Source organism: Myodes glareolus, chromosome 11 (assembly GCF_982192425.1).
Source record: "Myodes glareolus chromosome 11, mMyoGla1.1, whole genome shotgun sequence".
Lineage (NCBI taxonomy): Eukaryota > Metazoa > Chordata > Mammalia > Rodentia > Cricetidae > Myodes > Myodes glareolus.
The window spans coordinates 2,842,869-2,855,571 of NC_142036.1; the positions used below are offsets into that span (position 1 = coordinate 2,842,869).

At 39.7% G+C, this 12,703-nt stretch overlaps 1 protein-coding gene across 1 annotated transcript in view; it reads left to right on the forward strand.

Annotated features, from left to right (window-relative positions):
- Nucleotides 1-10,798: 10,798 nt before the first annotated feature.
- Nucleotides 10,799-12,703, forward strand: part of Abcb5 (ATP binding cassette subfamily B member 5) — a 96,174-nt gene continuing 94,269 nt past the window's right edge. Inside the window, 1 exon segment of the mRNA XM_087911838.1 lies at nt 10,799-10,851. Coding sequence (XP_087767964.1) covers nt 10,799-10,851 — 53 coding nt within the window.

Genomic DNA, 12,703 nt, shown 5'->3' on the forward strand with positions numbered 1-12,703 from the left:
GGGGGGGCGGGGTGCGAGGGTTGTTGGAAGGGGAGAGGGTTAGAGAGAAGGGAGTAGGGGAGGAATGGAGAAAGCTCGGTTGACCGGGATGGGGGGAAGGGAGGAAGGATGAATATGGGATCAGGGAAGAATATATTTCAACTAAGGGAGTCATTTTAGGGTTTATAGGAAACTTGATTATATATGGGATCCCAGGTCCAAGGAGAGATCCCCAGATTGTTCTCTGGACTGAGGAGAGGGTGCCTGAACCGGCCTTGGCCCATAACCATACTGATGAATATTTTGCTTATCACCATAGATCCTTCATCTGGCGATGGATGGCGATACAGACGGAGACCCACATTGGAGCACCGGACTGAGCCCCCCAAGGTCCAAATGAGGAGCAGAAGGACGATGAAAATGACGAAGGACTGCGAGGGATGCTATCACCCACTGATACAAGGGGTCGGATCTAATGAGAGTTTACCAAGGGCAGTTGGACTGCGACTGAACGAGCACGTGATCCAACCAGATTCTCTGAATGTGGCCGGATTCTCTGAATGTGGCTGGCCCAGAGTCTTTCTGAGAAGCCATTGACAATGACACTGGGACTAATTTCCTCTGCATATACTGGATTTTTGGGATCCAGTCTGTTTGGATACTCACCTTCCTGGACCTGGAGGGAGGGGGGACGAACTTGAACTTCCCACAGGGCTTGAAACCGTGACTGCCCTTAGGGACAAAGAGGGAGGAGGAGAGGGAGGGAGGAGTGGGAGGGTGTTGAGAAGAGGGGCGTAAATGGAAACTTTTATAATTTAATAAAATTACTTTTAAAAAAAAGACACAGGCTAAGAGAATGGATATGAAAACAGGATCCAGCCTTCTGCGGTATACAAGAAACACAGCTCAACCTCAAAGACAGATACTACCTCAGAGTAAAGGGTTGGTAAAAGTTATTCCAATGAAATGGACCTAAGATATAAGTGGATTTAGCTATCCTAATAACAAAATAGATTTTAATCTAAAATCAATCAGAAAAGATGGAAAGTACACTTTACACTCATAAGAGGAACAATCCATCAAGATGTAGTCTCAATCCTGAACATCTATGCCCCTAATACAGGAGCACCCAAATATGTAAAAGAAACATTACTAAAACTTAAACCACATATCAAACCCCACACACTAATAGTAGGAAACTTCAACACTCTCACCAATAGATGGGTCAACCAGATAGAGACTTAACAAAGAAATAAGAGCACTAACAGATGTCATGAATCAAATGGACCATCTATAGAACATTCCACCCAAACACAAAAGAATTATGTTTGGACTTAACAGATATCCACAGAACATTCCACCCAAACAGAGAAGAATTGTGAATTATGAATTCTTCTCAGCATCCCATCAAACCTTCTATAAAACTGATCACATACTGATAACAAAGCAAACCTCAACAGATACAAAATATATTGGAGTAACCCCCTGTGTCTTAACAAATCGCCAGGGATTAAAGTTAGAATTTAACAATAACATTACTCTCAGAAAGCCTACAAACTCATAGAAATTGAACAGTGAACTACTGAACCACCCCTGGGTCAAGGAAGAAATAAAGAAAGAAATTAAAGACTTCCTAGAATTCAATGAAAAGGAGGGCACAACATACCCAAACCTATGGGACACTATGAAAGCAGTGCTAAGAGGAAAGTTCATAGCACTAAGTGCCCACATAAAGAAGATGGAGAAAGATCACATTAGTGACTTAACAGCATACCTGAAAACTCTAGAACAAAAAGAAGCAGATTCACTCAGTAGGAGTAGAAGACAGGAAATAATCAAATTGAGGGCTGAAATCAACAAAATAGAAACAAAGAAAACAATACAAAGAATCAATGAAACAAAGAGATGGTTCTTTGAGAAAATCAATCAGATTAACAAACACTTATCCAAACCAATCAAAAGGCAGAGAGAGAGCATTCAAATTAACAAAATCAGAAATGAAAAGGGGGACCTAACAACAAATACCAGGGTAATTTAGAGAATCGTTAGGTCATAATACAAAAAAAACATCACTTTAGAAAATTGGAAAACGTCAAGGAAATGAAGAATTTTCTAGATAGATACCATATACCAAAATTAAATCAAGACCAGGTGAGCAATTTAAATAAACCTGTAAACTTTAAGGAATAGCCACAAATAACACAAAATATCTTGGGATAACACTAACCAAAGAAGTGAAAGACCTGTATGAAAAGATTTTTAAGGAGTTCTATTCAGAGAGGTGAGTGGGTGCTCGCCGGGGCGGTCTGTCCGGGAAGAGAGCACAGCCCCTCCCCCCTCAGCTTCTGCGGCAGGATCTTCGGGGGGCGTTCCATGGGACCCCTCTCTGCCCCCCCTGCCGCCACCCTTTTGTCTCCTGGGTCCTTGGAATACCAGCTATCCTTGCTGCAGTGCTGAGGAGTTCTATCCAGAGAGTACTGAGGAGTCCTATCCAGAGAGTGTTGAGAAGTTCTATCCAGAGAGTGCTGAAGAGTTTCATCCAGAGAGGAGGAGATGGGCAGGCGCCAATGCAAGAATTTCTCCAACAACCTTAAAGGCAACATGAATCTCTAGAATCCAGGGATCACAAAACTAGAAGAATTGAACACCCTACTCCAGAAAAATTAGAAGAAATCAACTCTAAGGGGATCTTTATGAAAATAATAGAGGAACTTAAACAGGAGGTGAAAATCTGCGGTAAAGAAATGGAGATAAGTATAACAAAAAGATAGAGGAAATGAGTAAATAAATGGAAGAGAATTATACCAAAAAGTTTGAAGAAATGAGTAAATCCATAAATGAAATTCTGGGAAACCAAGAAAAAACAATCAAACAGGTAATGGAAACAGTTCAAGATTTGAAAACTGAAATGGAGGCAATGAAGAAATCACAAACCGAGGACTGGCTGGCTATAAAAAATCTAGGTGAACGAACAGAGACTTCAGAAACAAGCATAACCAACAGAATACAAGAGATAGAAGAAAGAATCTCAGCCTCTGAAGAAACCATAGAGAAATTAAGCGCTCTGAGCAAAGAAAATATTAAATCTAACAAATTCTCATCACAAAACATTCAGGGAATGTGGGACACAATAAAAAAACCAGAAGAATTGCAGATCAAAGGACCAGAAAATATATTAAAAAAAATTATAGAAGAAAACTTCCCCAACCTAAAGAACGATATCCCTATGAAGGTTCAAGAAGCATACAGAACACTGAATAGACTGGATCAAAAAAAAAAAAACATCCCCTCGCCATATAATAATCAAAACACAAAACATTCAGATTAAAGAAAGAATATTAAGAGCTGCAAAGGAAAAAGATCAAGTAACTTATAAAGGTAAACCTATCAGACTTACACCAGACTTCTCTATGGAAACCATGAAAGCCAGAAGGTTCTGGATAGAGATACTGCTTAAACTAAGAGACCATGGATGGAAGCCCACACTACTATACCCAGTCAAGCTATCGTTCACTATCAACGGAGAAAACAAAATATTCCAGGATAAAAACAAATTTAAACAATAAGTAGCTACAAATCCAGCCTTACAGAAAGTATTAGAAGGCAAATCATAACCCAAGGAATTCAACATTACCAAGACCGCCTACCATAACTCAGACATCTAGCGACCCTTCACAAGCACAACTCAAAGAAGAGAAAAACATACATTCTACTACCTAAAAAAAAAATAATAATAACCGGAGTCAACAACCACTGGTCATTAATATCACTTAATATCAATGGACTCAATTCACCTATAAAAAGACACAGACTTAGAGATTGGATATAAAAACAGGATCCAACATTCTGCTGTTTACAAGAAACACACCTCAACCACAAAGACAGACATCTACTCAGAGTAAAGGGCTGGGAAAAGGTTTTCCAAGCAAATGGACCTAAGAAACAAGCGGGTGTGGCCATTCTAATATCTAACAAAATTGACTTCAAACTAAAATCTATCAGAAGAGATAGAGATGGACATTTCATACTCATAACAGGAACAATTCATCAGGAGGAAGTCTCAATCCTGACTATCTATGCCACTAATATAAAGGCACCCACATATGTAAAAGAAACACTTCTAGAACTCAAGGCAGTCATCAAACCACACACACTAAAAGTAGGAGACTTCAACACACCTCTCTCACCAATGGACAGGTCAATCAGACAGAAACCAAGCAGAGAAATAAGAGAATTATTGGAGGTATTGAATCAAATGGACTTAACAGATATCTATAGAATATTCCATCCAAATAGGAAAGAATATACCTTCTTCTCTGCAGCCCATGGAACCTTCTCAAAAATTGACCACATACTCGGTAACAAAGCAAACTTCCACAGATACAAAAAAATATTAGTAACCACCTGTGTCTTGTCAGATCACCATAGATTAAAGTTAGAATTCAACAACAATGCTACCCCCAGGAAGTCAACAAACTCATGGAAGTTGAACTGTCAACTATTAAATCACCCCTGGGTCAAGGAAGAAATAAAAAAAGAAATTAAAGTGTTCCTTGAATTTAATGAAAATAAAGACACAACATACTCAAACCTATGGGACACTATGAAAGCAGTGCTAAGAGGAAAGTTCATAGCACTAAGTGCCCAATTAAAGAAAATGGAGAAAACTCATATTGGAGACTTAACAGCACACTTGAAAGCTCTAGAAAAAAAAGAAGCCACAAACAACATAAAATATCTTGGGGTAACTCTGACCAATGAAGTGAAAGACCTATTTGACAAGAACTTTAAGTCTTTGAAGAAAGACATTGAGGAGGACACAAGAAAATGGAAAGACCTCCCCTGCTCTTGGATTGGGAGAATCAACATAGTAAAAATGGCAATTCTACCAAAAGCAATTTATAGATTCAATGCAATCCCCATCAAAATCCCATCAAACTTCTTCACAGACCTTGAGAGAACACTAATCAAGTTTATATGGCAAAACAAAAAACCCAGGATAGCCAAAACAATCTTATACAATAAAGGAACTTCTGGAGGCATTACCATCCCTGACTTCAAACTCTATTACAGAGCTACAGTATTGAAAACAGCTTGGTATTGGCATAAGAACAGAGAAATTGACCTATGGAATTCAATAGAAGACTTGAATATTAACACACAAACCTATGAACACCTGATATTTGACAAGGGAGCTAAAGGTATACAGTGGAAGAAGGAAAGCATCTTTAACAAATGGTGCTGGCATAACTGGATATCAACCTGTAGAAGAATGAAAGTAGATCCATATCTATCACCATGCACAAAACTCAAGTCCAAATGGATTATAGACATCAACATTAATCTGACCACTTTCAACCAGATAGAAGAGAAAGTGGGAAGTAGTCTACAAGATATAGGCACAGGAGACCACTTCCTAAGTAGAACCCCAGTAGCACAGACAATAAGAGAATCAATGAATAAATGGGACCTCCTGAAACTGAGAAATTTCTGTAAAGCAAAGGACACTGTCAGTAAGACAAAAAGGCTGCCTTCTGACTGGGAGAAGATCTTCACCAACCCCTCATCAGACAAAGGTCTGATCTCCAAAATATACAAAGAACTCAAGAAGCTGGATACTAAAACTCTAATTAACTCAATTAAAAAATGGGGTACTGAACTGAACAGAGAATTCACAACAGATGAACTTCGAAAGGCCAAAAGACACTTAAGGTCATGCTCAACCTCCTTAGCCATCAGGGAAATGCAAATCAAAACAACTTTGAGATACCATCTTACACCTGTCAGAATAGCTAAACTTAAAAACACCAATGATAGCCTATGCTGGAGAGGATGTGGAGTGAGGGGAACACTCATTCATTTTTGGTGGGAATGCAAACTTGTGCAGCCACTGTGGAAATCAGCGGTTTCTCAGGAAACTGGGAGTCAACCTCCGTCAGGACCCAGCAATTCCACTCTTGGGAATATACCCAAAAGATGCCCTATCATACCACAAAAGCATTTGTTCAACTATGTTCATAGCAGCACTATTTGTAATAGCCAGAACCTGGAAACAATCTAGGTGCCCCTCAATAGAAGAATGGTTAAAGAAGGTGTGGAACATATACACATTAGAGTTTTACTCAGCGGTAAAAAACAATGACATCTTGAATTTTGCATGCAAATGGATGGACATAGAAAACGCTTTACTGAGTGAGGTAACCCAGACCCAAAAAGAGGAATATGGTATGTACTCACTCATAAGTGGATTCTAGCCATAGTTAAAGGTCTTTGAGCCTATAATTCGTGATCCTTGAGAAGCTAAATAAGAAGGTGAACCTGAAGAAAATCATATGGTTATCCTCCTGGATATAGGAAGTAGTCAAGATTGCACGGCAAACTTGGGTGCATATGGAGGGGAGTGTGGGGGGGTGGAAGTAAGGGGAGATGGTTAGGGAGAGGGGGAGGATTGGGGATGGCATGGGGGAATGAGATGGGGCGAGAAAGGATGGATATGGGAGCAGGCAAGTATATATCTCAACTAAGGGAGCCATTTTAGGGTTGGAAAGAGACTTGTTTCAGGAGGAGTTCTCAGGCCCAAGGAGAGGTTACCAGATTCTTCCCTGGCAGCAGGGGAGAAGGTGCCTGAACTGGCCTTGGCCCATAACCATACTGATGAATATTTTGCATATCACCATAGAACCTTCATCCGGCGATGGATGGTGATAGAGACAGAGACACATATTGGAACACTGGACTTAACTCCCTAGATCCAAATGAGAAGCAGAAGGAGGGAAAACGTGAGCAAGATAGACAGGACCAGAGGGAATCTTCATCTGACGATGGATGTCGAGACCCACATTGGAGCACCGGACTGAGCCCCCCAAGGTCCAAATGAGGAGCAGAAGGAGGGAGAACATGAAAAAGGAAATCAGGACTGCGAGGGGTGCGTTCACACACTGATCCAAGGGGACTGATCGAATGAGAGCTCACCAAGGCCAGCTGGACTGGGACTGAACGAGCATGTGATCAAACCAGATTCTCGGAATGTGGCTGACATGGGGGCTGACTGAGAAGCCATTTACAATGACACTGGGTCTTGTTCAGTCTGCATGTACTGGCTTTTTAGGATCCTAGTCTGTTTGGATGCTCACCTTCCTAGACCTGGAGGGAGAGGGGAGCAACCTGAACTTCCCACAGGGCATGAAACCTTGACTGCTCTTAGAACTGGAGAGGGAGGAGGAGAGGGAGTGGGGGGGAGGAGGCGTGGGGGGAATGGGAGGGTATGGGGAGGAGGGGAGGAAGTGGAAATTTTTATAAACAAATAAATAAATAAATAAAACACTAATGACAGCTTATGCTGGAGAGGGTGTGGAGTATGTGGAACACTCATCCATTGCTGGTGGGAATGCAAACTTGTGCAACCACTTTTGAAATCAGTTTGACATTTTCTCATAAAATTAAGAATCAACCTACCTCAGGATTCAGCAATACCACTCTTGGACATAAACCCAGGAGATTTTCAATTATACTACAAAGGCATTTGTTCATCTATGTTTATAGCAGCTTTATTTGTAATAGACAAAACCTGGAAACAACCTAGTTGTCCCTCAGTCGGAGAATGGATAAAGAAAATGTGGCACATTTACACATTGGAGTACTACTCAGAGGAAAAAAATGACATCTTGAATTTTGCATGGATGGAATTAGAAAACAATATCCTGAGTGAGGTAACTCAGACACAAAAATATGAATATGGTATGTACTCATTCATTAGTGGATACTAGCTATAAACAAAGAATATTGAGCATATGATCCAAGAGAAGCTCAGTAGTAAGGTGAACCCTAAGAAAAACATATATAGCTCCACTTGGAAAGTGGAAACAGACAAGATCACCTGTCAAAATTGGAAGTATTGAGGTAGGTAGAGAAGAGAGGGTGGAAGGGGAAGAGAAGGGAAGAAGAGAAGGGGTAAGTAGAGCTTAAGGGAATGGGATAGTCGAGAAGGAGGAAGGACAGAGATGAGAGCAAGAAAAAAATATCTTAATTGAGGGAGCTATTATAGGGTTAGAAAGAAACCTGACACTAGAGAAATTCCCACAAGGATGACCCCAGCTAAGATCCTAAGCAGTAGAGGAGAGGGGGCCTGATCTTGACTTGCCCTGTAGTCAGACTGATGAATATCTTAAATGTCACCATAGAACCTTCATCCAGCAACTGATGGAAACAGAGACAGAGACCCACATTGGAGCACTGGAGCAAACTCCCAGAGTTCATTTGAAGAGTGGGAGAAGTGAGACTATGAGCAAAGGGGTCAAGATCTTGATGGGTGCACCCACTGAAACAGTCTACCTGAGCTAATGGGAACTCACCAACTCTGGCAGGACTGGGAAGGAACAAGCATAGGACCAAACTAGTACCTCTGAATGTGACTGACAGTTGCATGGCTGGGGCAGACTGGGGTGCACTAGGATTTATCCCTACTGCATGTACTGGCTTTTGGGGAACCTATTCTTTTTGGATGATACTTTGCTCAGCCTACATATAGTAGGGAGGGTCTTGGACCTTCCCTAAAGCAATGTGCCTTATTGAACGGGAGTGGGGTGAGAGTGTATGTAGAGAGAATGGGAGGAGGGGAAGGAGTGAGAACTTGGGTTGGTATGTATAATGAAAAAAGATAGTTTGTTTTCTTTTTAAATAAAAAATAAAAGTTGCTGCTTTTGCCATTAGCAGGACAGAATATAGTCAGGCTGGAAGATAGAGAGAGAGTAGACAGAGTCAATGATATTTCATGTAACTGTGAAAGGAGATAGATGCCAGAACATTACCCAGTAAGCCACAACCTTGTGGCATTATTCAGACTAATAGAAATGGGTTAATTTAAGGTGTAAGAGCTAGTTCATAAGAAGTCTAAGCTATTGGCCAAGCAGTGTTGTAATTAATGTAGTTTCTGTGTAATTGTTTTGGGTCTGGGCAGCAGGAAAACAAATGAGCAGCTTCCATCTACAAAGCTTATCAAAAATTGGACAGATGAAGAGTTATTGCTTAATAAATATACAATTCACTTTAGGAGGATAAACCTGGCTTGCAGGCAGCTAGTTATACTGGTTATACAACACTGCATAAGAATCTGATGTCCCTGACCTTGAACTCTACACTTAAAATGGTTAAAATGTAAAGGTTATATTATGAATATTTTGACACAATCAAAAGACTTAAAATTTCTGCATTGCCGTTATTGTCCCACATAACACCTAGCAGCTGATTCAGGAAGACGCTGAGTTATAAGTCTATGATATGGTTGGGGAACATGATGTTGAAAGCTTCTCGGGAAAAGAAACATCTTTTTGATACTTGTAACTAATAACTTGTGCATCATATAAACTTATATTTTGCAAGTAATTTATAAAGTAATAAGTAAGACATATACTATAGCGAGATAATAGATTTGTAAGGTAGGTCAAATGTTGTTGATCATAACACAGATCTAAACAAATAGCCTCCACAGAAACATGTCCTAGGGGCAGTAATGCAGCAGCAGAATCAGCGCACATGGACTGTTACTAACGCCTGTTCTGTCAATGAGCTGTCAGCATGCTAGAGAAATTTATTTTATTCAGCTAGTTTTAAAGGTGTTCTAGAACTAGACAACAGAAACTAGGTGTGCGATCATTGAACAATGTTCTCAAAGAGAACTTATTTTACCCTGGATTCTCTCTGCTCATGTTGTTTCCAAGGGCAACATCATGTGAAGGACACCATGTGCTTTGCATGGAAATTCATTACTGATTATATCAGATATTTACAGCTGTCTGACCAGAATACAAGGTTGGCTAAGCATAGTCATTAAAGGAAAGACCTTTTTTGAAGAGAAAAACCATGCATGAGTTTTGGTAAATGGACAGCAGATTGCCCTTAGCAAGGTGAGATTTAATATGACTTCTTATTGTGAACGTATGGGTTTTATTATATAATAATTAGTTTTATAATATGGAAATTATATTTACCAAATATTTTAGGACTTTTATTTTAATCACTTTTCTTTTGTATATATTAAATTAGAGAAGTTATAAAGTTACTATGGCAAGTAGCAGTATCTACTATACTCACTATTGTGTATCTTTCTCATCTTGGTGCTGCATTCCTTTCTAACTCATTGGTACACAATAATTCAATTAAGATTCCCACTATCTGAAAGCTTATTAGCGCTGTCACATGTTTTGGTACTGTTCAATTTATTAGTAATTCCTCTCTACAGGTTACACCCATAACTTTAATATCATCTCAGTATAGGGTAATATGCTATATACCCTAGCAAATGAGATTCGTCATGAGCATGTTTCATTAGTAGTGAAATAATTATTTAAGTTCACAATGGTGATTTTAGGACAAGCATCACCCAATGGAAGAATATGTTGTACTTAATGTCCAATGATGAGTAGGTTTTCCAAATACTCTGCTCTTTTTTATTATAAATCTACCTAGAGTGGAATATACAACTTGGTAATTACAAAACAGAAAGCCACTTCCTCGGACTGCTAGATATCAAAAAATACTCCATATTTTATAGAGAACCCTAAACACTGGGTAGCTTTAAGGTTTCCCCAGCTAAAATCAAACCAGTGGCAGAGTGAGAATAAAATCCAGTATTTTCACTACAGTACATCCTCCATTTTTACTCCCTTGTTTCATTCTAATTCTAAAATTTCCATGAACTCCAACTCTCAGCTAAGAATGAGGTGAAAGATTCACAAATTCAGTGTCAACATATAAATAAGATCAATTGCTTAGGCAGACGCTTCCTACAAGAGGGAAGGCCAGCAAGTGTAAGTTCTACAGAATGCTGTTGTATGAAAGAGCAGAGGGGACGCAAGAAAGTAGTCAGAGATATGGGTAAGCTTCCACTGAATTTTACAATTATCCTAAAATTTTAAACATACATTATCCCTTTCACAACTGGCAGAAAAAGTTTTCCTTTTCAAAATTAACAGTTTGCATTTTGCTGAAATTTAATATAATTGTTATTACCACTACTAAAGTTGTTGTTACAACAGCTCCCACATTAGTTTCAGGATAGGGAACTGTGACAGGAATTGTTGAGTTAGGACTTTGGATAACACCTCTCTTGAATTCCTTGTGGTAGAATGGACAGTGGAGGACAGGTGACTGCAGAGCTTCATTTCAGCACTGACAGACACTTGAGTCTTTCTGGTACATTCCTTTCACTAAAGAGATGTTTTTGTGCCTATGTACATTACACTGTTTTCTATACACAAAATGCATTTGTGCAGAGATACAAAATAGAACGAGTTTTAAATCCTGTTTTCACTTTTGCCATAACTGCAGGTTATATTTGGATACGTGTTCTGTATAACTGGAGAGCAATTCCCTAGTTCACGTCGTTTGCTGATGCCAAAAATATCCAAAGAAGAGTCTCCCACCATTTTAGCAGCTTCAAGCATCCATCAGTAAGTCGGCCTACTCAATCACAATGAGTGTGGCTTTTATTTCACATAAAAATGAGACCATGCTATATTTGTCTTTCTGTGCTTTTTTACTTGGTGTGGTGCCCTCTAGATTCATAAGTTTCTGCACATGATATAATTCTTTTCTTTTACATACTAAGAGGGATGGAACATGTCTGTACTCCTAATACTAGAAAGCTGAAGGAGGAGGATCTGGAGGCCAGACTGGGTTACAGTGAATCTCCTTCTCAGAAGAGGGAGATGACCTAGTGTGTACTGCTCTTTCAGAGGACCCACGTTTGGTTTCCAGAATCCATATAGCATAGTTCACAAAGGTCTGCAACCTCAGCTCCAGGGGATCCAACACCCACTTCACCCATCCATGAACAACCGCACACACGTAGATTCAAAACACACACACACACAAAATCTCAAAATTTAATTTTTTAAAGAATAAAGCAATAGATGTGGAATGATGACAGTTTAGCAGTTAAAAGTCCTTACTACTCTTGCAAAGAACCCAGGTTTGGTTCCAGTGCCCACGTGAAAATTTAGAGCCATACGTCACTTCAGTAACAGGGAATCTGATGCTCTTTCCAAACTTCTACGGGTCCATGCATCACACATGATATACATACATGTATGCAGGCAAGACAGGCATACACACTAAATAGATCTTTAAAATATAAATAGATAGATAGATAGATAGATGATAGATAGATAGATAGATAAACAAACATAAATAAGAGAATAAAGGCTGATTGTTATTGTGCTGTGTGTCTATGCCACACACTTGCTCCCTCTCTGTGCACTGGTGGCCATTTCGGTTTTTCTAGTATGAGTAGTCGTGCACTAAACGTGGATGTGCAGACAACTCTTCAGCAAACTGATTATAATTCCTTTCAAGACATACTTGTAGAAGGATCACTTGGTTATTCTATTTTTAATGGGATGTTTTGTATTTAATTTTTTCATTTATGTGTATGAGTGTATGTCTGCATGTGTGCAGGTGCCTGTGGAGGCGAGAGAGATCAGATCCCTTGAAAACAGAGCCACGCATGGCTCCAAGCCCCCGGTGTGGGTGCTGGAAACAGGACTCTGATGCTCTGGAAGCATGGAACATGCTCTTAACCATTTATCAAACCTTCCAGCCCATCTATTTGTAGTTTTGTTACTGTTTTCTTTTGAACTTAGAGACATGTATGTAGCCATGGGCTGTCCTGAAACTCACTTAGTAGACCAGGCTGACCTGGAACTCAAAGAAACTAGCCTGCCTCTTC